Below are 26,038 nucleotides of genomic sequence, written 5' to 3'. Positions count from 1 at the left end.
TTCTGCTGTCTGATTATCTGTCGGTTGTGATTGCTTGCCTTTGATTTGATTTTTGTGTTGCCAAACGCTCATGCAAATAGGCACAATAAAAAACGATATGAGCATATTTTTGGATAACTAGAATCATAGAGGATGATAATAGAGAGGGAGAGAGAGTAGTTTTAGATTATCCTTTTGCCGTGATCTGATCTGAGATTGGACACAATAGTTGTTGTTCATCTTCTTAGATCCCTTTCACTACTGTATGTTTGATTGGACTTTCCTTTCTCTGGGATTGCTGGGTTCTGAGTGGATTCAAGAGATGAGTTTGTGCAGCGATTTCTTTTCTGGGTTCTTCTCTAGGGAGAAAAGTTCCTTAATAAGCAGCAGAAAAATCTAGATAGGTAATGGGAACGTTTTCTTTTTTATAATCAGGTAAGAGTAAACATTCGGTCCGGGCGTGGCGTAAAACTAGTGTTTTACGCCACGCCAATGAGAGCTCGCCACGTCAAAAAATCTCCACACAGCAACAAAAAAAAAAGAGTCTCCCACAGAAAACCCTTCACGCACGCACAGAGCTTCCTTCAAACCTCCTTCACGCTCACAAAGAACCTCCTTCACGCCGAACCTCCACAACCTGCTCGCACGCTCGCCGGTTCACGCCATTTGCTCTGCTTCCTCTCTTCCTTCACGCCGAACCTCCACCACCGCCACACAGATCGCCAGAGCAGAACGATTTCGAAGAAGAAGAGTTCGCCGGAGCTTGGAAACAAACCTGAGCCGCCGTGAGCCACGATCCAAAGGTTTGTTTTTCATGATTTTCCCTTTTCCCCAATTTGGATTTCGAATTGGGTGTTCGGATTTTTTGTTTGCTTCATCGGAAAGTTTCAAATTTTGAGCATTTCCTTTTATGATGAGAACAGAGGGTGAGTGTTTGAACAGAGGATGAGAACAGATGCTGTGTTGGGTTTTGATATGATCTGGGGTTTGTTTGGTTTTTGAATTAGGAATGTTTGATTGATTTGATTAAGTTAGATGGACTATTAGATAAATTGGCTTTAGATGTACAATGTGATGGGATTGGGTTTGGGAATGATAATTGAATACTGAATTGGAACTTGTTGTTGAAAGTTTCAAAATTTGTTTTATTTTTTCACAAGTGGGTTTTTGTTGGGTTGCTACAGCTGTATTGTGCTTATAAGATTGATATTGTGCTTTTTCTAATTTCTTTTGTTGTGGTTTGTACTGGGTAAGTTGCTGGAGTATTTTTTTGTATGTATATGCATATGTGTATGTGGGGTTGCTGGAGCTTTTGTATTTGTTTGCTGGAGATTAAGGGCACTTATTAGTCATTGGTATCCACAAAAAAATTTTGTTCAGTGTTTGTTCATCTATGCTTGATGCTACTTGGGAAGTCTTGCTAGCTTGCTATTTTGGAAGCAAACAAATTAGCTTTGTCTTCTATATATGAACTTTGCAGCAAGTGAGGCTTAAAATGTGTTTCCACCAATTAGAAAATCAGAAAATAGCCCAAACTCATTTTAGTTTGTCTTTGTAGTTAAAATTGTTGTGAGGTGAAGATGGGTTCCAGCTTATTCAGTTTCAAGATAATACATACATTTGCTAATATTTTCAAAAATAAACCTTTATTTTTTTAAATTAGGAGTCTTCAATGGCAAGGTTAAACCCGTTAGTCATAGCAAACACATTGTGCTCTACAAGTTTTGTACAGGTATATGATGTATTTGATTTTTTTACTTAGTATAAATTATTCTGTAATAGATGTTTTTGTTATTTATTCATTTTTTTATTTGTTAATCATCTGTAGGACTCTTTGCCAAGTGTGACATATCCTTCTACATCATCATTTACTATGCATATATATCATAACCAGTCATCATTTATGGTATGATCACTTAGCGTTTAATTAGAATATATTGATTTTTTTTAACTGTTTTCATTCTAATTTTATGTTTTGTATTTTGTTGTATATTCTTTTATGTAGGATCCATTACAACAATTCCAAGAAAGTTGATGTACAAACAAGTTTTGTGTCCAAGAGAATGGATTGGGAAGCAAATATTTTTTGGTTATATAATGTGTAAATTGTGGTGGATAGACATAGAACCATCTTCTTTTTTTGTATTTCCAACGTAGGGTCATCTTTTTTTGTACATTGAACTATGACATATTTTATTCTAGATGAATGTGTTCTCAATTAGAAATTTCCCAAAAGAATTGTGACATTTTATTTCAAGATGTATGGTCAATCATATGATCTTTTATGAATTGAACTGTGACAGGTTTTATTTCAGGTGATTGTAATCTCAATTAGAAACTTATATAATAAAAAATTATGACAAGTTTTATTTCAGGCGAACTGTTATAGACTCTTATAAACTCTTATAGAAAAAGTTTTTTTTTTTTTTTTTTTTTGAGAAACTTATAGAAAAAGTTGTGACAGGTATATTATAGAAAAAATTGTGACAGGTTTTATTTCAGGTGAACTGTTATAGAAAAAATTGTAACAGGTTTTATTTCAGGTGAATGTATTCTCAATTCCACTCTTTTTTATAAAAAAAAAAAAAAAATTGTGATAGATTTTATTTCAGATGAATATATTCTCAAGTTTCATTTTTGCAGAAAACTTCAAAATTAAAAAAAAAATAAAAAAATAAAAAAAAACCACCAAAAAAAAAAAAAAAAAAACCTGTGCAAGCATATGTGTATGTGCAAGCATGGAGGTTTTTTTTTTTTTTTTTTTTTTTTTTTTTTCATTTTTGCTGAAGGAGTTTGACCAATTTTAAAGGCAATAGGTGCATTTTTTTTTTTTTACTTTAATATATTGCTAGAATTTGGGCAACATCAATCCGGGACATACTATTTGCTTCATTTCAAGTAACCTATGTATGCCATTGGCTTATGAAATTCATCTCAGTTTGCTATTCACTGTAGATGGTAGTGAGAGTTGGTTGAAGTCACTCATTGTTCAGTCCTTTGCCTGATGCATCTTTATAGATCATTGTATCACTTAGGATCCAACTTGTAAGATATTTGGTTGAATTGGAGAAAACAAAACTCATCAACAATCAAAAGCACAACTACAACGAATTCTAAATGGGTGCCACATTTTATAAGACACGAATTTTGCATATTACATACTATAGCTTTTAAGTTTGATATAGCAATTATATAACCATCTTCAAAATATGGTATCTAGCACATATGGACATTACCTTGAAATTGATTTTTTGATAGGAAAAGGACTAAGTAGCTTCATCTTAAAACAATACTATAGACCAACAGAAGCAAAAACAAAAAGGAAAAGATTCTAAGACACATTTACGGCTCCATCAAAAGCATGTGATAAGAAGCTTCCAATATTTAGTTCCAAAGGTGGTCCACTTCTGTCAATTTCTTCGTTTTCTTTCTCCAAAAAAGCATCTCCATCTTCAATTCCATCCACATTTATCCCTAGTGAGCGCTTTGCTTCTTCAACCATTACTCCTACTTCTAATATTTGCCTTTGACATTCTGCAACCTTAGTGTACAACATTGAACACCATTAGCAACAAGAAGCATCTCAATAACTCAAATCAAGGAATCAAACAAAGAGCTGTCAAAGACAGTAGGTAGTTTGTTAGATTGAAGTTTGCCACATTCCCTACACCTGCTTACGGTGCAAGAAGGGACAAATCCCCATGAAACGAAATGTGTGTGTTTATGATGATAGACCAAGATCATATTCTTTCAAAACCATCTACTTACAATCAAAATTTAACCTTACCATCTTCACCTCACAACAATTTTAACTACAAAGACAAACTAAAACGAGTTTGGGCTATTTTCTGGGTTTCTAATTAGTGGAAACACATTTTAAGCCTCACCTGCTGCAAAGTTCATATATAGAAGACAAAGCTAATTTGTTTGCTTCCAAAATAGCAAGCTAGCAAGACTTCCCAAGTAGCATCAAGCATAGATGAACAAACACTGAACAAAATTTTTTTGTGGATACCAATGACTAATAAGTGCCCTTAATCTCCAGCAAACAAATACAAAAGCTCCAGCAACCCCACATACACATATGCATATACATACAAAAAAATACTCCAGCAACTTACCCAGTACAAACCACAACAAAAGAAATCAGAAAAAGCACAATATCAATCTTATAAGCACAATACAGCTGTAGCAACCCAACAAAAACCCACTTGTGAAAAAATAAAACAAATTTTGAAACTTTCAACAACAAGTTCGAATTCAGTATTCAATTATCATTCCCAAACCCAATCCCATCACATTGTACATCTAAAGCCAATTTATCTAACAGTCCATCTAACTTAATCAAATCAATCAAACATTCCTAATTCAAAAACCAAACAAACCCCAGATCATATCAAAACCCAACACAGCATCTGTTCTCATCCTCTGTTCAAACACTCACCCTCTGTTCTCATCATAAAAGGAAATGCTCAAAATTTGAAACTTTCCGATGAAGCAAACAAAAAATCCGAACACCCAATTCGAAATCCAAATTGGGGAAAAGGGAAAATCATGAAAAACAAACCTTTGGATCGTGGCTCACGGCGGCTCAGGTTTGTTTCCAAGCTCCGGCGAACTCTTCTTCTTCGAAATCGTTCTGCTCTGGCGATCTGTGTGGCGGTGGTGGAGGTTCGGCGTGAAGGAAGAGACGAAGCAGAGGAATGGCGTGAACCGGCGATCTGTGTGGCGGTGGTGGAGGTTCGGCGTGAAGGAAGAGAGGAAGCAGAGCAAATGGCGTGAACCGGCGAGCGTGCGAGCAGGTTGTGGAGGTTCGGCGTGAAGGAGGTTCTTTGTGAGCGTGAAGGAGGTTTGAAGGAAGCTCTGTGCGTGCGTGAAGGGTTTTCTGTGAGAGACTCTTTTTTTTTTTGTTGCTGTGTGGAGTTTTTTTGACGTGGCAAGCTCTCATTGGCGTGGCATAAAACACTGGTTTTACGCCACGCCCGGACCGAATGTTTACTCATCAGGTAATGCCGTAATGGGAACTTGGCGTTTTCACTTTTCTCTATAGTGGGCCTCACAACACGTGAAGGGTCCACGTCTTTGAGTGTTTCTGACTTTCTTTCTTTTTTTTGAGCATTGAGCATTGAGCGTTTCTGATCTATCGTTGAGATCTTTTGAATCGGAAAATATAAAATAAAAATGGAGGCATCCAGTCCAGAGTTGATTTTTTGTTGTTGAATTTCTGACTTCTTCTTTTTTTGAGAAAAGAAATATATACAAGATGCCAAGTGTCGTATGTCTCGGTGATGTGACTGCGGAAGAAAACGAGGCATCGGAATGGTTCGGACAATCACCGTATACTTAAATCAATGGCTGAGATCAAAATTTTTAATCTTTCAAATTTATATTTTTTTATTTTGGATAAATTTCACTTTAAAACTTCATAATTTAAGGATAATTGGAATTAAATTTTAAAAATTTATTTTGTTTTAATTTAATAGTTGAGATAAAAAATTTCAACCTTGCTTAAATTCTTATGTTGGAAAATAATTTAGGTACAAATAAATGAATGTGAAGAATTTTTTCTTTTAGAAAAAATGAATTCAAGTAATTTGAATCTACTGAGTATAAAGCATCTTAATCTTTATTCTTCTATAATATATAGTCATAAAAATATGTAAATCAATGGGCTTTATTTGGGAGGGGACCGAAAAAATTTTAGTTTTTTCTTAGTGTATATTTAGTTGGGATGAAAAAGTAGAGAGATGAAAAATTATTTTTGTTTGGTTAAAAGAAGTGAGAGAACAAAGGATGAAAGAGCTTGTCTACTTTTTTTTTTTTTTTTTTTTAAATGAAAAAGTTCTTTGTAGTATGCTACTCTTCTTATTCTTTGGGTATGTTTTTTATTTAGAAAAATGTTATTTCAACAATATTTTCATAATACTTTCACAACAAATTAAAGGTGGCAAGTTGTTATTTGTTTTAAGTTAAATTCATCACTGAAATTACTTTTTCTCACCAATAACAATCAATAACAACAATGGCAACTAAATGAGAATGAGGCAACAATAACAACCTAACGAGTCCAATGACCACATGGTATGCCTTGGTGTGAGGGTTGAGCTTGATTTGTAGAGGTAGTGAGGTGGAGGTTAAGAAAGGGCCAAGGGAGGGTATTTTGTTTACGGTATAAAAAATCATTATTTTATTTATATCTATACTACTATTTAAGGGGTTTCACTTGTTTGAACATCTCATTGATTCAAAAATACCCCTAAGTTTAAGTTGAGACCACAAAAAAAAAAAAAAAAACCACTACAGGACAACCCGAAAAAATACATCTCTAAATCTTACATGAAATATGGCCTACAAAATAGAACCACTCTCCTAGTAGCATGGTTTTGAATTCCATTCCAAAGACCGTTCTGAATTGACAATTGAAACATAATATTTCGATACCAGTGTGTTTTGATTCACTGTTTTGGAGATACACACCCGATATATATAGACATACATGTACATAATTTATATATTTATAACTTAATATTTCATTATATCTAATTAACCAAAAAAAAATTTAAAATATGTTATGGAAATAAAATGAGTCAAATGATGACTTTTGGGCTTCAAAGTTTTTAAAAAATCCAACAAAATCTGAAATATCCCAGAATAGGCCAGAATTTAGAGATTGAAATAATTGGAATTTGCCCAATACTCTGGAATAGTTCAGAAAAATTCAAAATTTAGACCGAAACAAAACAAGGGGTTACGTGCACCAGATTAAGGACCAGAACGAAATGAAATTCAAAACATTGCCTGGTAGTTTTCAAACTCAAATCTATTCATAAATTAAAACTGCTCCAAATTTCCTAATCACCAAAATACTTAACCCACATTCAGACTTTTATTTTCTGTTTTTCTTTTTCTTTTATCAACACTAATTAACCTGTTTCTTAGTTCCTGTTTTCTTTTTCTTAATTTTCAAATATCTTATTCTTTATTTTGATTTTGAAGGGGGAAAAAATACACCTACTATAAAATAGTTACTATAATTTATCATTCATATCCCTTAAATTGGTTACTATAATTTCTCATTCATATCCCTTAAAATCAGTTACAACATATTCTTCTTCATTTTTTCTTTTTTTTTCTTTTTTCTAGAATGGCAACCCAATTGCCAAAACAAAACATAAGTAAAATGCTCTCTCTCCTGGGAGTTGGTTCAAAATCATAATCCAGCGATGCTCATTGTAATGGAAACTCGTGTAGGCGGGGACAGAGCCAAGGCGATCACAGATAAGCTTCCTTTTGACAAAGCCATCCACATGGAAACTATAGGCCGTACAGGCGGATTGTGGTTGTTGTGGAATACGGATAGGGTTGTAATATCTCCTCTCGCCACCACTGAGCAAGAAATTCATGTCATGGTTAAGGTGAGACCTTCTGACACTCAATGTTTTTTATCTGTAGTTTATGCTAGTCCTAGATTTAATGAGAGATGTATTTTATGGAATAATCTTGTTAATATGGCTAGTTTGCATAGTAGCCCTTGGATTGTCGCAGGGGATTTTAACGAAGTTCTTGCAGATAATGATAAGTTTGGGGGCAGAACTATTAATGCCAATAGGTCCCTGTTATTCAAGGATTGTCTGGACTCCAGCAATATGGTGGATTTGGGCTTCTCAGGCCCTAGGTTTACTTGGTCTAATCACAGGGGAATTAGAGGTCTTATCCAAGAAAGATTGGATAAATTTTTTGTAAACCCGGGGTGGTGCACCCTGTATCCGAATGCTAGAGTGTCTCATTTAACTCGGATTCACTCGGACCATTGCCCTATCCTGCTACATTTCGATCCAAGGGTTGATTCCAGACTAAACAGGCCTTTTAAGTTCCAGAGTTTCTGGCTCAATGACCTGACCTTCCCAAGTATTGTGAGGGATGCCTGGGGTCGTACAAACTGTCTTGAGAAAGCAGTTGAGAAGTTTGCTAAGGATGCTACTGACTGGAACCGAATTCACTTCGGTAACATTTTTGCTAAGAAAAGGCATGTTATGGCCAAATTAGATGGAGCTCAGAAAGCTTTAGTGGAAAGGCCGTCAAATTCCTTAGTTGAATTAGAGAAAGATCTCCAGAGGGAGCTCAATGAGGTGCTGAATCAAGAACAGGAGCTATGGGCACTTAAATCAAGGATGAACTGGATGGTCCTCGGTGATAGGAACACATCCTTTTTCCACGTGTCCACTATTGTTCGAAGAAGGAGAAATCGAATATCTTGCTTAAAGAATAGTGTTGGTGAATGGATCCAAGAGGAAACTCAGATTATGAGTTTTGTTAGAGAAGCTTTTGTCAAGCTCTACACCACAAGCTAGCTAGAAGCTAAACTCCAAGTGGGGCCCATATCTCCATGGTAAATGGCCCTCTCTGATACTTAGAGAGACATGCTGGCTGAACCTGTTTCAAGGGAATAAATTAAATCAGCTCTCTGGTCTATGAAGGCTTTTAAAGCTCTGGGTCCGGATAGCCTTCATGCTGAGTTCTTTCAGCGTTTTTGAATGATAGTTGGAGGTTCAGTTGTGGAGGAAGTCAAGAAATGCTTTGAGACTAAGAAAGTTCCTGATTCCCTTAACAAAACCAACGTGGCACTCATTCCCAAGATCCAAGGTCCGGAAACCATTGGCAATTATCGCCCCATCAGTCTCTGCAATACATTTTACAAGATTATTACAAAAATTATAGTTGCCAGAATTAGGCCTTTGCTGGACAAGTTAGTGTCTCCTATTCAATCAGCTTTTGTGCTAGGGAGGAAAGGGGTCGATAATGCAATCATTGTGCAAGAGCTCATCCACACTGTTAGTAGAAAGAGAGGAGGAGTAGGGTATTTGGCAATTAACGTGGATCTTGAAAAGGATTATGACAAGCTCAAATGGAGTTTTATTAGGGAAACTCTCGTGAAAGCTAACTTACTTGGAGTTGATAGATCTTATCATGAATTGTGTGTCTTCCACCACCACTTCTGTGCTTTTCAATAGGGGGTTGCTTGAACCTTTTAGGCCTTCACGAGGCATTCGGCAAGGGGATCCATTATCTCCCTATCTTTTTATTCTTTGCATGGAAGTTTTGGGGCATTTGATTGAAGAAAAATGTAGGGAGAAAAGTTGGACTCCTGTTAAAGCGTCTAGGAGCGCTATCGCTTTTTCCTACCTCTTCTTTGCGGATGACCTTGTATTATTAGCTAAGGAAGATGGTAGAAACTGTTCTGCAATTAGAGATGCTTTGGATGAATTTTGTAATAGATCCAGTCAGTCAATTAGTGAAGCTAAATCTAGAGTGTTTTTCTCCCCTAATGTGGATAGAGATACAAGGGAATCCTTATGCAACATTTTGGGGTTTTCTTCAACTCCTAATCTCGGCAAATATCTGGGGTTTCCTATTTAGCATCGAGGGTCTAACAGCCAGGACTTCAATTTTGTCATAGAGAGAGTTAAGCAAAAACTTGCTGGTTGGAAGGCCAATCTTCTCTCCTTTGCCGGCAGAACAGTTCTTGTCCAAGCTTCTTCTTCTACCATTCCAGCCTGTCATGCAATGCAATGCTCTCCCAAGTAAGCTCCTGGACAACATTGATAAAGTTAACAAGGATTTCTTGTGGGGTTCTTTGGAGACGGGCAAAAAGATGCATTGGGTGGGCTGGCAGAAAATTACTCGACCTAAAAGTGAAGGGGGTCTCGGCCTTCACACAGCCAAAGGCAGAAACCTTTCTCTTCTTGCCAAGCTTAATTGGCGCTTCAAAACTGAGAAGGATGCGTTATGGAGTAAGGTTTTAAAAAGTAAGTATTGCACTAGACAAAGATTGAATGCCATAAATCCCACTAAGCTGCCTTGTTCCAGAGTGTGGTCTGCCATGAGAAAAGGCGAAGATATCTTCCGAAAAGGAGTTAGTTGGGTTGCGGGTAGAGATAGTGAGTTGAGTTTCTGGTATGATAAGTGGTGTGGTATTGGGCCTATCAGGAGCTTGGTGCAAGGTCTGTTGTCTGTAGAAGAGGAGAAGTTCAGAGTTAAGGATGTAGTGTCAGCTAATAGATGGAATTGGTCAAGAATATCCATCCCTATTCCAGAAAGTATCAGCAACATTTTAATCGCCACTCCTGTTTCTCTTGCTGCAAGAGGACAAGATAGACTAGCCTGGGGTAAGTCCACTCATGGCGGATTTGAACTCAAAAGTGCTTATCAAATTGCTACTGGTAATGAAGTTGCTCCTTTTTCAGGCCAATGGGTGTGGAAAGTTAACATTCTTCCTCGGATTCAAACTTTTGTTTGGATGTGTCTGCATAGTAGCATTGGCATGAAGGAATGCCTAGCTAAAAGGGGGGTGCTGGTGGATCCCGCTTGCCCGCTTTGTCTCATTGGTTCGGAGTCTATAATTCATGCTCTTAGGGACTGCAGCAAGGTTAGGGAGTTTTGGACTCAGCTGGGTGCCGAGGAGGTAAATTCATCTTTTTTCAGTGGCAATCTGCACGAATGGATCACTACTAATGGAAAGCTTAATACAAAAAAATTCAGAGACCATCACCCTTGGAAAACCTCCTTCCTATTCGCTATTTGGCTCATCTGGAAGCATAGGAACAACATTGTTTTCAATAATAAAACAGTCCAGCAGAACTTGGGTCATGAAATTTTCCGTGAAGCTATGGAGTATGAGCACTGTGTGAAGCTTCCTAAAATGGCTTCGGTTCAGGTGATAAAGAGGATTAGGTGGGAAAAGCCAGAGGTGGGCTGGTTCAGGCTTAATTCAGACGGTTGAACATTGGGCAATCCGGGCCCAGCAGGAAGTGGAGGTCTTATTTGAAATGGGGAGGGTGAATGGGTTTGTGGTTATGCTAGAAAGATTGGCACCACAACGAGTTTTGCTGCAGAACTATGGGGCCTTAGAGACGGAATTCTTCAATGTTTAAACCTCCAATTACCTGCTATTGAGATTGAAATTGATGCTAAATCTATAGTTGAGTTGCTGAATAATCCAAGAGTTGCTAAAAGGGTTGTTTCTACCTTAGTGGATGATTGTAGGTACCTTATTTCCCAACTTCCGCGAGTTCGTGTTAAGCACTATGTTAGAGAGGCCAATAGGTGTGCAGATGTATTGGCAAGGCTGGGTTCGAAGCAAGAAAATGATTTCCTTGTATTTAGAAGTCCGCCTGTGGATGTTTGGGATTTGCTCAAGGCTAATGCCAACGGTCTGTACGTTAACAGATTTTGTTCTGAGCCTATTTTGGCTGGTTAGTTTTTAGTAATATATTCCCCTTTTACCAAAAAAAAAAAAAATGCTCTCTCTCCCTCCCTCTCTTTTTCTTTGAGGCATAAGCAGAGACAAGCACTCACTCCATTTAAAGTTTTTAGCACTCACTCAATTTTATGTTTTCTTACTCGTATTTTTGTATTTGTGTCTTTATTTTACACAAATTTATAATTTTGAACAAAATTTTCTTAATTCTCTATTGATGTTTAAACTAAAAACACTTTTCTATTCTAAAATTGGTATATATTTCAAATGGTTATTGTGGGCGAGGATTTGTTCCAAGCCTGCAATTTGGCACCACAAAAAACTATTTTATCTATTTTACTTTCTCACTTTACAAAACATTCAACATCAGTAGTTTTATTTTATCTTTCAACACAATAAATAATATATCAATTATAATAAAATAATATTTACTACAATAAACAATAATCACAACTACTGCCATTGCTGCAACCACCGCAACCGCTACCACCATCGCCATTGCCACCGCAACCGCTACTGCCACATAATAGCAAATAATTTGAACAAACTACTGAAATTATTTTTTTCTCTTTCCCAAAATAATTTTTCTTCTCACCAATATTAGCTAGTAATAACCTACTACTTAAGATTTATTGTGAAAATATTGTGGTAGTATTTCTTAATTTTAATTTCTTATTATTCTTTATATTATTTTTCCCTTTATCTCTCGCTTTCATCCATACATGATTCTCTCTCTCTCTCTCTCTCTCTCTCTCTCTCTCAGAGATCTGCGGATAACAAAGATTAGAGAGAGTTATCATTTTAAATCGACATTCATCATTTCGTCTCGTCTGCTCCACCATCGCTCGTCCTCCTTCTACCGCGGCCTAGATGGGTTAGATTTGTTGTCTTTCTTTTTTTTTTTTTTTTTTTTTTTTTTATCGTTCTGATTTGATTAGTTTTAAAATTGTGATTTGAGTTTGTATTTTGATTGTGATTGACGAGGTCGGCACTAGGCAGGCGAGTCAAGCTAGTGAGGCAAGGTGGAGGAAGAAAAAAAATCTGAATGCAAAACACGAAGAGTGGAGAAGTGAAAAGTGAGAAGAGAGGAGCAACGACCACAACTGAAAAAGGAGGAAAAAAATTAAAATATTCTAACCAATGTGAAAACAATATAAAATAATATATATATATATATATATATATACACACTTTTGAGTTACAGTGCACGGCCATCTTTGACTGTGCACCATAGCTGATAATAGGGACGGAGTTGTTCATTGACTAGGGGGGGCAGTGACCCCATGGCCATTTTGTGAAGACAGGGCATGGAGTTAGAGGTAGTTTATTCAAGCAGATATGTTATAGCAGCTCTAATCTACTCTGACCCTCCAAGGATCTGATCGCTCTTCTTTTTTGTCTACGGGCCACCTTCTAGAGCTAAAAGAAATTTTTTTTGGGAATTAACGAGCCACCCTAACCCAATTCATCCATTTTTTGCTTGATCCTCCTTTCCAAGAGGCTAGTAAGGACTTGCTTCTTTTTGGGGCCTTACTTTGTGATTTGATTTGGAGACTAAGGAATGAGGCACTATTTGAGGGTAGGGTAGCCAGTTATGAAGATTTAAGAGCCAAAATTATTAAACTGTTTGCGGAGCATCGTAAAGTCAGATCCTCTCCTCAGATTCAAGGCATTAGAGTTCTAGCTAAATGGTTGAAGCCTGGGATCTGCTCTTTTGAAATAAATGTCGACGTTGCTATAGGCGACCATCATTCTGCTGTTGCAGTCATAGCTAGGGATTGGAAAGGGGAGTTGGTATTTGTTTGCCCCAAAAAGGTGAACACCACCCTCCCTTTCTAGGCAGAAGCAAAAGCTCTTTTATGGGCTTTGCAACTTGCTAAGCCTTTAAATTCAGCCCCAATCATGTTAGAAGGCAACTCTCAGGTTTGCTTCAAATCAATCACAGTGCAAGGTATGGACATCCCATGGACTATTAAGAATGTCATTCAAAGTTTAAAGTATCTGGCCCCCAAATTCCCTTTTTTGTCTTTTAGGTGGTTCCCTAGAGAGCCAATGAGACTGCCCACTTTCTTGCTAAATGGAGTTTGATATATAATTTGTATGGTTCTTTTGACTTTGGTAATAGCCCTTCATGTTTTGTTAAGGTTATCAGGACGGAGGCTGGGTGCCTTGTTGGTTTGTAGTGGCTTTCTCTTTGAATAAAATTATTCATTCATCAAAAATAAATAAATAGAGAGAGTATAAGCCTTTATTTTTGGTAGGCCGTAAAACATGGGGATGGATGGAGAGGTGTAAATGGAATAGTAAAAAATTTATAAAGAAAATAAGATGGGAGAGGAAGGGTTGCCAAAAAGAATAAGGTTAGAGTGAGAAATAATTATGAAGGAAGAAGAGTGAAAGTGAGAAGGGGAATGTTAAACAAAAATGTAAGGGAAGAATATATATATATATATATATATATATATATATGTATGTATATATGTATATATAAGAGGACACAGAGAGAATCGATTCAATTGAATAAGGCAATAGAGAATGACTTTGACAAGAAAAAAAAAAAAAAAACAAAATAAAAACAAAAACAAAAGAGGAAAATTTCTTGAAAATATGGTTGATGATGTGGCATAACAAGAGGCTTGGAAAAGTAAATGTGATGCTTCCATATTATATGTGGTATAGATTTATTGTTCATATTTTTTTGTCTTTATGTTATATATATATATATATATTATTTTTTATTTTTTATTTATTTTACAAAGATAGACGAGTTCTCTTTATCAAGAATTTTGTGATTCAACTTATCCGGTTATACCACATGGTGTTTCCAATCTAAACATCAAGAATTCAAATCTCCCCTCCCATTGTAATTGTTAAAGTTAAAAAATAATAATAATAAAATAAAATAAAAAACTCTTTTATTTTTTGTTTTTCTCTACTTATAACTAGAGCAACAATGACATGACTCACATGAGGTATATTATAATTTCTTCTATTATTTTAAATTTCTCACATAAAATATTTGACATGGCAAGGAATACCTATATGACATGGTAACTTCCATTTGAACGAAGATATCAATTTGTAAATATTTTACGCATTTTTCTATCGTTAATTTTCTTTTTAAAACGTTTGAAGCTCAAAAAAACATTGACAGAATATGAAAGATGTTATTTCTATTGATCCCAAATGGGTTGTGATTTTACTTTGGCTCGGTGGGATTTAGTTATGAGGATTTCATTTTTAGTTTGGGCATTTTATTTGAGCACAATGGGTCAGATGCAAGCTTGGGTCAGTTAGTCACATGTGAGTAGCATGGGTCTCACTTTGGTAGATAGGTTATGTGGAAATTAAATTTTAGACACTTCAGCAACATCAATTAATCTATGAATAAAATGCTTGCAAGTAGTTCACATTATTTGCCGCGTAAGTATTTTTCATAAGTGAAATAACATTAGAGACTAGATTGACTGCAAGTTTAAAAATATAAGAACTAAATTCAACGCTTAGAAAATGTGATAATCAAATTGAATGTACCCGCATAATACAAGCATAAAATTAATAGGTATTTCTGCCTATAATTATCATCTCACCACTCACCAAATTTTTTTGTTTTTAATTTGGCCTTTTCCCTTTCCTTTTCCTTCACAACTAATTCAAAAAAAAAAAAAAAAATACTGATCCAAAAATTTTCTAAAATTTGATAAAAGAAAAAAAAAGTTCAACTGACTTGATCAAGCTCAAATTTGTGTTCAAAGAAAATACTTGTTAATTTTGGAAATTAAATGAACATTGTGACTTAAGAAAAACATTTCATAACACTAATGAGAACCAAATTGGTCACACATTTTACTATGGATAAAAAAATTTGGGTTCAATTCTATATAATTTTGTCGTGTTTATCTCACATAATAGTAAATCCTACTAATTAAATTTATAATTAATGAAACCTACTATTCATGTAAGATAATAGAGTGCACATTTTCACTCTCGTAGTGTTCTATAATTTTCACTCACTTTCTTGTTAGTAATTTAGTTCACTAGTCTGTATTACTTTTAGTGTAATTATTTAGTTGTGATGCCCCAATTTTATTTATTATATTTTAGATTAAAAAATTGGATATTTGGAAAAGTTGCGTTGATGCAATCAGTGCTGAGATGGATACAGCTTCGAGGGAAATTACAGTCCTGGTGGAGGATGCAAAAGAGTTGGCAAGGTCTTTTGTTAAGTTGTAATTTCTAACAGCCCACTATCTTTGTAAATGGGCTGTAAAATGTACAGCTTTTGTGTTTTCCTTAGCTTGTATTCCTCCTGCTGAATTTCCTTTCTTGGCAAAAAGAGTTTTTCAGTTTTTTTGATTCTGTTAAATAATACTCTGGTTTATTTATTTATTTATATAAAACAAGTAATCAACTAATTTACTCACTTTGTGGGGGCAACCTTGTTACCACTTTCATCTAACCTTGGTTTGCACATTTTGTAATTCAAACATAGAACACAAGAAAAATAGATTCACAGTAACTGAAACAACAAAATTCACAATATGAAGTATGAAGAGAAGGACAAAAATGTAATAGAAAAAAGACTAACAGAGTAATGACTAACATAGATTCTATTACAATTAGAGTGACTTACATACAAAGAGGGTGTGCTATTTATAGGCCTGGATTTGACTCGTATATGACGTTGGCTAACTACAATTGGTTACAGCCTAATTAACACAATCTGTCATTTAACAGTTTCTAATTTACTAACTTGTGGGGGCAACCTAATTACCAGTTCCATCTAACCTTAGTTTTCATAATTTGTAATTCAAATCCAGAACACAAGAAAAATACATTCACAGTAACTTAAACAACAAAATTCACAATATCAGGTAAACTTGGGGAATATGGTGTTATAAATTGGATTCCTTCTAAGACAGGTCAGTGCACTTGTAGTTCAACTTGGAATAAGATTTGTACAACTTGGATGAAATGTGCAAAATGGTAAGGTTGCCTGATGACATTTCTAGCATATGCATTCATCAATATGTTGCCTGTTAATTATAGACTCTCCTCTAGATACAGAGGTGCTAACTGGGAATATCAGGGAGACGTGTGTTTTCTACAGAAGCCAAATCAAGAGTAGAAACCACCTGTTTTTGTGTTATTTTTTCAATAGGATTTTGGCAACAAGTTTCGAAATTGTGTTCTTTCACTAGGAGATCAAGGGAAGAAGATTGAGAATGAAGCTATGTAAGATTCCTTTGGCTGCTACAATCCACCACATATGGCTGCAAAGAAACACAAGGATTCATAATGGCAATTTCAAGGTAGGAGGCATTTTCGACCCATCAAAGTTGATGTTAGAAGGAGGGTTGTTTTTGTTAAAAAGGAGAAGAAATTGCATCTCTTTTAATCAAAGTTACATTTTGAAGCAAGAGAGCAAATCAATCAAAAAGCTTGTTGGCAATTACCACGCTATACAATCTACTTTCTTTGAACAATCTAGTTTCCAATATCATCTAAATTGAATTTTTGGATTTTGCATTTCAAATCCATAACTAAAGTTGAATAGGTTCACTGTAACTTAAATTCACAGCGTCACAAGAATAAATATTCTAGAAATTAGCTTAAGATTGTGTCCTGCTTACAATCATAATACCTAGGGGATCAAACCTGTGGTCTGGTGCCATCACTATAAATGGAATGCCTGATAAGCTACAGCAGGCTCCATCCAAAAGCTTGTTGGCAATTAACATGGTTCACTAATTTATATATTATATGGACTAAAAACAAGTAGTCACGGTGGTTGAGGAAATAGGCAAATAGCTAAGGAAGAGAAACTTCAAAGCATTCATGTGGAGGGAGATTCAAAAATTTTGCATTCAGAAATTGCAGTTCTGGAGGCGGATGCAAAGGAATTAACAAGGTCTTTTGTAAGTTGTAATTTCTAATAGCTCACTGTCGTTGTAAATGGGCTGTAAAATTTACAGCTTTTGTGTTTTCCTTAGCTTTTCTTCCTTCTGCTGTTATTTCTGCTTGGAGGAAAGATTTTTTGATCTTCTGATTCAGTTAAATAATATTCTGATTTATCTCTTTATATGTATCCAAAAAAGAAACCCAAGTAGTCAATTCATTCAAATCCAGAGCATGAGATAAATAGATTTACAGTAATTGAAACAACAAAATTCTAAAAATCAGGTAAACCATGGGATGGAAGGTGTTATGAATTGGATTCCTTTTGAGACAGGTCAGTACACTTGTAGTTCAACTTGGAATGAGATTTTTACCAGAAAACCCTAAGATAAATGGCGCAAAATGGTTTGGTTGCCTGATGATATTCCTAGCATTCATTTATCAGTATGTTGCCTGTTAATGATAAACTATCCACTCTATACAGATTTGCTAACTAGGGATAAGAGGGAGACGTGTGTTTTCTGCATAAGCCAAATTAAGTGTTTTCAGTAGGACATAATGGCCAAGTTTTCAAATTGTGTTCTTTCACTAGGAGATTAAGGGAAGAAGGTTCCAAATGAATCTATGTAAGATTGCCTGGGCTGCTACAATCTACCATATCTGACTGCAAAGAATGACAAGGATTTGTGGTGGCACTATCAAGATAGAAGGCATTTTCAAGCCACTAGAGAAGATGTTAGAAGGATGGTTCGTTTTTGTTAAAAAGAAGAGCAAATTACATCTGCTTTAGTCCAGAGTTTCATGTTCAAGCAAGAAAGCAAATTAATCCAACAGCTTGTTGGCAATTAGCAAGCTACACTAATTTGCTACTCTTTTACGGTTCTCATTGAATAATTTACTGATCAATATCATCTAAACTGCATTTTCAGATTTTGTTTCAAATCCAGAATATAAGATAAATAGAGTCACAGTTGCTTAATTCACAGCATCACAACCATTAATATTCTAGAAATTAGTTTAAGACTGTCTTTGCTTACAAACCAGAATGCCCAATTGTATTTGGCCATCATAGAAGTCAGGGACTTCAATTAAGCCAATGGAATTAGAGAAATCAAAGTACAATGGTACCTAGAAGAAAAGAAGGCTTGAAAAGTTGTACATAAGTAGATAAGCTAATAAACTAACGGACATAAAGCTCATCTAAAGCATAGTAGGTGTAACCCAAATTGGTCGAGAATAAAAAAGAGGGTTGTTCTTACCGAATGGAAGGCGTTGGATAACCCTCTGTGCCATGTTAAACACTCCCACATCATGGCCTCCATATGCCACTCCTGGGTACCTTTGCCACTCCCAATTGTCATCTGTGAAGTAGATGCAATTACTTCTGCAAAGGATAGTGCTTGTAGGAATGCACCAGGAGTTGCCATCACCAACAAAAACAGCAAGATCTTCCAAGTCTATCACTTCCTTCCAAGCCGATACTCTAAAGTCGAACTTGTAAACCGAAAAAGATGTAGTCCCGTGCCTCAACTCCAGAGGATTACGATCTCCATAACGAAAAATCCCAAAAAGATTCTCCGATGTCTCCACCAAATATAGTTTTAAGGGCGTGTCTATTTCTTCTTCGCTTGGTCCGGGCGCCATAACTTGTACCTCAGCTGCCAGAGGAGCATCAAGTTGAAGGCGCACCAGCTTGCCGTTGTCACAAAGTGCATATATTTTATCATTAAAACATACAACATCATTGAATTTCAAATTGTCTGGATTGGCAACAATAGCCCACTGACCTTGTCTTCTTCTATTTAAAGCCGCTCCATCTCCTCCTCTATTGAAAGCCACTCTAGCAAAAGCTAAGCGATTCACGGGGCCAAAAATTGCAATGACAAGGAACGACAACTCATGGGAAAGGTCCTTTAAAATAATGAATTTGTGTACAAGGCGAAACCACTCTTCTAAGGGAGCCAGTGCTCGAATTGGGTATAGAGGTGGAAGAGGAATTTGTACTTTTTTAATAAGGTGCAGAAGGTGGGTTTCATAATCAGGACCCAAGGTTACAACCCAACCATGTCGAGATCCCCAACAGCGTTTTCCTTGGACTTCAGATAATTGTAATTGATAACGATTGTTGTCACAGAGACTGAAGAAATGTCGCTTGTCTGTGGAAAGTGTTTCGGAAAGCATCAGCCAAGGAAGCTGAGCCCTTCTACTGATGCTCGAAAAAACAGATCGCCATGTTCGGGAAACCCCTGCAGCCGCTATAAAATCTCTGAAAGTATGTAGTCGATTTCCAATTTCACCGATCATATCTGCGGGGAGTTCAGGCCAGATGGGAGCCTGAGGTCCATTGGATTCTAACCCAATATTGTTGGAGGTTCCAAGAGAAGAACGATTAACTGGAAATATTTCCAACCATGGTTTGATGTGAGATATAAGTGATGAATCAGTCAGGATAAGAATCACAATTACTGGAGATTCACTAATGACAAAAGATGAAGTGCTAGTTAAGATCGTTATGAAAATCTCAAAAAAGGACAAGTCTTTTTCAGCATGAGCAGGGGACAGAAATGTGAGGACCAACACCGTTACAAACAGAGTTAATCGAAAACTTGAAGTAGAAATGACATAACCACGAGTGAGAGTGATGAAGAGAGCTACTTGAAAATACACAAAAACCTTAAAGACGTTGAGGATTGTAGTAGTACTAACCGACCTCGCCATGGAGCTAGCTAGGAGAAGAAACTAACTGATTATAAAGTTGAAGCTTGAAATCGAATCGGACAGGAAACTATCTATTCTATCAGAAATGGAAGAAGAAGAAGGGGCTGCTAGCTAGGACCGTGAAGCTTTTGAAGTGGTCTGAACAAATAAAGAAATGTTTTACTCTTTTTATTATGTTTGGGGATTGGTGGAGACGTGGAGTAATTGCATACTAAAGTGTTTAGATTAGCTTGGCTGATACCCACAATAGTAAGGGATCTTCCACAAAGTTGGGCCCTTTACACTGTAGTATATGCAAAGATTATTCCTTTATTTAAGAAAGGTATATTCCCTCAAATATTAAGAAGGGTATAGAATAAAATTAATAAAGGAAGATTAGACTTCTTAATTTGGCTTTATTTATGATTGGTACTTAGTAACATTATTTTCTTATTATTGTCAACAAATTATTGTCCTGTGTTGGATTTGACTCCGCTACTGTCTTATTTCTTGCTTTCTGCTTTGTCTTTGGCTGTCCACTCTCACGCGCAGGAAAAAAGAAAAAAGAAAACGTGGACGCTGAAACCAAACGGTTACAAAAGTGTGAATCGAGAAGAAAGGAATTTCAGAGGCTGATGGACTGATGGGGTCCACTGTTGGAAAAAATATCTAACCAGATAAGATGGTCGTGAGGACTTTTCTCTCTTTTTTTTTTTTTTTTGCTAGGTAATTGTTTATGCGGGTGCAGGGGCTCGAACCCCTGAGCTAAAGGTCACCATGGAGACCGGGTACCACTTGGGCCAAGAGGCCCGGTGGTGTGAGGACTTTTCTCTCACATCACATGTGAACCGCCACACGTATAGGTCCATATGCTGTGAGAAATATGTTTCATCATGTTTTTTTATTTATTTGGGTTTTGCTCTTGCTTTTAGTGTGTAGTCTGCTTTATTTTTGTTTCTTTCTTATTGAATCTAGATTTAGACCTGTATTGTTCCTAAAAAAAAAAGAAAAAAAAAAGATTTAGACCTGTATTAAAAAGAGCAAATCCGACTTGATAATATCTAGCGGTTATTTTTAGCCCATCCCATTTCTCATATGTTGTAGATTATAAATAAAATAAAATATTATTTTGGTTCTTAAAATTTACTAAATATTTATTTTTTATCATTAAATTTTAGGAAGTTTTTTTTTTTCCCCTAAATTTGTAAAAGTTTTTTTTATAAAAAAATTATTGCAAACTGTTTTATTTATGTCGTTAAATTATAAAGATTTTTTTTTTTTATCCCTAAACTATTAACAAAAGTTCTTTTTTCATCTCTATTTTTGTCTTTATATTATTGAAAAAACTTTTTACAAAATTTAAAGATGACAAAATATTTTTTTGAAATTTAGAGACAAAAAATAAACTTTTAGTAAAATCTAAAGACCAAAATAATATTTTACCCTGAAAAATAAAATGGGAGAGAGGTTAAGTTTGATTGCCAAGTAATTAATAGATGATATGCACTCCATTTATTTCATTCTAAAATGGTTAAAAGTTGATTAATTTTGTCTCAATTAAGGTCTAAAACCCTAACAATTGCATACTTATAGTTAAATTGATGAGCAAGTGGTTCTCTATCAAGTGTCCCATGACCTGTATTTGAAGTTTTATTATTTTTATGGTAAAATGAAAATTATTCTTCTCATTTAAGAGAGAGAGAGAGAGAGAGAGAGAGAGAGTAGATTCTAAAGTGTCTAACCAGATAAGATGGTCGTGAGGACTTTTCTCTCCCATCACATGTGAACCCACATGTATAGGTCCATATGCTGTGAAAAATAGAGTTTTTGGCTAAAAATTGTAAAAAACTGAGTTTATTGTTGTTATAAGTATTATTTAAAGTTATTTGGTAAAATGAGAGGAGAGACTAAATTTCGATAACGGTATTGCCGAAATTGCATGAAAAAGTACAATGTGTTAGGAGAGAGAGAAAATTGAATTTCGGTAATGAGATTATCGAAATTCTTGTCCTGCCCGTACTGCCAAGCCTGCCCGTGAAGTGCCCAAAATGCTTGCTAGGGGGAGTGCTCGAAATGGAAACCAATGGTGGCAATGACATTGCCGAAAAAAAAATAATAATAATTGTGGCAACTAAGTTGCCGAAAGTTGCCGAAATTGGAGGGAAAAAAAAAGATGCTACGTCCACAACATTTTTCACAACAAATTACAGCTGGTTAGTTGTTATTGGTTCAAATTTGAACCTAACACTAAAATTACTTTTTTGCCCCAATAATAACAATCAGTAACAACCTTTCACTTAAGATTTGTTATAAAAAAATTGTGAAAATATTGTCGATGTATCATTTCTAAAAAAAATTGTGGTGCCGAAATAGAAGGAAAAAAAAAAAGTGGCAAAAGCATTGCCGAAATAGAGGGAATTAAAAAAAAAAGTGGCAAATTGTTTTTTTTTCCCCCTCTATTTCGGCAATGCCTTTGCCACTTTTTTTTTTCTTCTCTTTCGTCACCACAATTTTTTTTTTAGAAATGATACGTCCACAACATTTTCATAACAAATCCTAAGTGGCAGGTTGTTACTGATTGTTGTTATTGGGGCAAAAAATTAATCTTAGTGTTAGATTCAAATTTGAACCAATAACAACTAACCATGAAAAAATGTTGTGGACGTAGTAATTTTTTTTCCCTCCATTTTCAGCAACTTAGTTGCCACAATTCTTTTTTTTTTTTTTTTTTTTCTCTCCCATTTTCAGCAATGTCATTGCCACAATTGGTTTCCATTTCGGGCGCTCCCCCTAGCATGAATTTTGGGCACGGGCAAGCTTGGCAGTATGGGCAGGACAAAAATTTCGGTAATCTCATTACTGAAATTCAATTTTCTCTCTCCCCTGACATATTGTACTTTTTCTTATAATTTCAGCAATACTGTTGCCGAAATTCAGTTTCTCTTCTCATTTTGTCAAATAACTTTGAACAGTACCTATAACACCAATAAACTCCGTTTTTATGCAATTTTTAGCCAAAAGACCAGTGAAAAATATGTTTCATCATTATTTTTTTGGGGGGAGGGGTGGGGGGGTTGCTCTTGCTTTAGTGTGTAGTCTGCTTTATTTTTGTTTCTTCTTGAATCTAGACCTAGACCTGTATTAAAAAGAGCAAATCCGATTTGATAATATCTAGCGGTTATTTTTAGCCCATCCCATTTCTCATATGTTGTAGATTATAAATAAAATAAAATATTATTTTGGTTCTTAAATTTTACCAGATATTTATTTTTCATCATTAAATTTTAGGAATTTTTTTTTTTGTTCCTAAATTTGTAAAAGTTTTTTTTTTAATTTTTAAATTATTGCAAATTGTTTTATTTATGTCCTTAAATTATAAAGAAATTTTTTTATCCCTAAACTATTAAAAAAAGTTCTTTTTTCATCTCTATTTTTGTCTTTAAATTATTGAAAAAACTTTTTATAAAATTTAAAGATGAAAAAATATATTTTTGAAATTTAGGGACAAAGAACAAACTTTTAGTAAAATCTAAAAACCAAAATAATATTTTACCCTAAAAAATAAAATGGGGGAGAGGTTAAATTTGATTGCCAAGTAATTAATAGATGATATGCACTCCGTTTATTTCAATGTAAAATGGTTAAAAGTTGATTAATTTTGTGTCAATTAAGGTCTAAAACCCTAACAATTGCATACTTGTAGTTAAATTAATGAGCAAGTGGTTCTCTATCAAGTGTCCCATGACCTGTATTTGAAGTTTTATTATTTTTATGGTAAAATGAAAATTATTCTTCTCATTTAAGAGGGAGAGAGAGAGAGAGATTAGATTCTAAAGTGTCTAGCGTTTTAGTTTAATATCGAGTTCTTTTTTAAAAAAAGTTTTGCAAAGAACTCGATAATAACAATATCAAGATTCACTTTAAAAAAATTGTATAGAACATAACCTTACTAATATCGAGTTCCACATGGCCTTTTTTACTCAAAAAAGCCACATCAACCGCTATACTAGCAAATTCATATTTTGAAACATGAATACTTTACTAAATACGTTAAAAAGATGGTTATATTAGAGCACTAGTATTGGGGTGTAAAAACTCCACTGTTACTATTTTAGCAACCAATAAGCGAAAAAAACATACACATCCAGGGTGGGTATGTATTTTTTATTTTACTGTAGCTTAGGATGTAAAAAAAAACATATTGTTTTATTTAAAAATATCTCATCTTCTCTCTCTGCTTTGAATTGTTTATATTATTTAATATTGTAGTTTATATTATTTTAATAAGTTGTATGTAAAAATAGAAACTGAGACGTTGAATGAGTTGTAAAATGAGTGATAAAATAGATAAAGTAGTTTTTTATATTGTAAAATAAAAACTGGTATACATCATCCAGCCAATGTCTGTTCTATATACGTCATCCAACCATTCACAATTCAGAAGAATCATGCTCTAGATTTTTTCTTCATTCCTAAGGTTTCAGGGGAATCAAAATAAAAAAATTCACTAGCATAGATATTTTTTTTTTTTTTAAGATTTTCTCCCATTAATTACTAATAGAGAAATGCAATATTCATAATATTTTCGCAACAAATCTTAAGTCTCAGGTTATTATTGGTTGTTATTGTTAGGAAAAAAAAAGTAATTTCAATAGTAGGTTTAAATTTGAACCAATAAGAATTGACCACTTCTGATTTGTTGTGAAAATATTATGAAAATATTGTGAATGTAACATCTCTCATTAATGTTATTATTTTAGGTAGAGGCACAAAGATTATAATAGAAAATATAGTATATCATAACCCCACAATATGGGGATTTTTTTATTATTCATTTTTAAATATCTTTTTTTTTTTTGTGCAACATTTTTAAATATATTGAACAAATTGAAGGGTACTTTACGGAACAATTATATATATATATATATATATATATATATTCAAATCATCATTTTAGTTCCTAAAGTTTGTCATATGTATCAAAGTGAACTTTAATATTTCAAATGTATTAGTTTAGTCTATAACCTTATTGTGTCAAAATAGTTATAAAAGATTAGAAACTAATTAAACTAATACATTTGAACTATTAAACCATTTGGACATATAAGGCAAACTTTAGGAAGTAGGAACCAAAATAATAATTAAAATCTTTTTCTTTTTTCTAAATTGCCACATCACACATGCACCTTTTTAGGACATAGATTATCCAAAGCTATAGACTTAAGCGGCCATGGCCCAACTTGTGAGCCACTTCATTTCCTCCTCAATGCATGGCTTGAATTGGGATACTATCATTATATAAAGAGAGATGTTACGTCTATAATATTTTTACACCAAATCACAGATGATTAGTTGTTATTGGTTCAAATTTGAAACAAATACTAAGATTACTTTTTTGTCCTAACAATAACAACCAGTAACAACCAACTACTTAGGATTTGTTGTAAAAATGTTATAAACATATTATTTCTCTTATATAAACATTATAAATTGATCTTAAGAGTCTGATAAGTAAGTGGCATATTTGTTCTTCTTTATTACAAAAATTAAGGTTTAAAAAAAAACAAAAAATAACCTTACAAACTTGTATGTTATCAATCATAAAAATGTAATCAACACATTTATTAACTAATATTAGTAGGTTTCAGTTAACTCAATTGGTAAAGTTTCTTATCGTCAAATAAGAGATTTGAGATTCAATCCTTGCCCACCCTAAAAACCAATTGGTGTCTTAATTTGATAATAAAGAATAATTATTAGGAGTAGAGTCATAGGTCAAAATTACCTTTAAAAAAATACTAATATTGAAGTGTTATCGATCATATTCATTATCTCATCAATTTACAAGCATTATGAAGTTGTTTCAGCATTTTCCAACTTAAATTGTCACAATGATCAAGTTGGTCAAACCAGTTTGTCCAAAAACAAATTGAAAAAGGATTCCCTATGCTGACATAATATAAATACATATATTAGATGAATAATGTTAAGGATACTACAAATACCTAGGTTACAAACTAAAATTACTACAAATTTTACTAGAAGATATTTATAAACTAACAGGGCATCAGCTAGTAAAAAATAGATTTACATGTCAAATTGTAATTTTTAAAATTCAAAGAGATTTTAAAAACACTTGTAGGTGCATTTTTTGCTTCAAGGAAACTCATGTACTCCTAGGCAATTTTTGCTTGTCCCACATTAGAA

The 26,038-nt window shown here is 34.4% G+C and overlaps 2 protein-coding genes and 1 long non-coding RNA gene across 3 annotated transcripts in view; 1 reads left to right on the top strand and 2 right to left on the bottom strand.

Annotated features, from left to right (window-relative positions):
• Positions 1-26,038, bottom strand: part of LOC126693366 (uncharacterized) — a 43,286-nt gene that overhangs the window by 3,834 nt on the left and 13,414 nt on the right. The window lies entirely within an intron of this gene.
• Positions 423-2,296, top strand: LOC126693371 (uncharacterized). Its single transcript, XR_007645317.1, has 3 exons — positions 423-782; positions 1,808-1,885; positions 1,985-2,296. It is a non-coding gene; the product is annotated as an uncharacterized LOC126693371 (long non-coding RNA).
• Positions 3,089-5,105, bottom strand: LOC126691371 (uncharacterized). Its single transcript, XM_050386419.1, has 2 exons — positions 4,547-5,105; positions 3,089-3,513 (listed from the first exon to the last, which is right to left on the bottom strand). Exons 1-2 carry the CDS (start codon positions 5,103-5,105, stop codon positions 3,311-3,313), a joined length of 762 nt encoding a protein of 253 aa, XP_050242376.1. The 3' UTR covers positions 3,089-3,310.

The sequence above is a fragment of the Quercus robur genome, chromosome 7 (genome assembly GCF_932294415.1).
Source record: "Quercus robur chromosome 7, dhQueRobu3.1, whole genome shotgun sequence".
In the NCBI taxonomy this organism is placed as follows: domain Eukaryota; kingdom Viridiplantae; phylum Streptophyta; class Magnoliopsida; order Fagales; family Fagaceae; genus Quercus; species Quercus robur.
The sequence above is the reverse complement of the archived record's forward strand: the minus strand, read 5'-3'. Positions and strand labels throughout refer to the sequence as shown.

What these genes read in the sequence shown, in the direction of transcription:
- LOC126691371 (XM_050386419.1), bottom strand. Translation starts at nt 5,105, where the DNA reads ATGCTCAATGCTCAAAAAAAAGAAAGAAAGTCAGAAACACTCAAAGAC. An exon ending in CCGTGAGCCACGATCCAAAG is followed by an intron (nt 3,514 to 4,546) that starts GTTTGTTTTTCA and finishes CTAAGGTTGCAG; the next exon opens with AATGTCAAAGGCAAATATTA.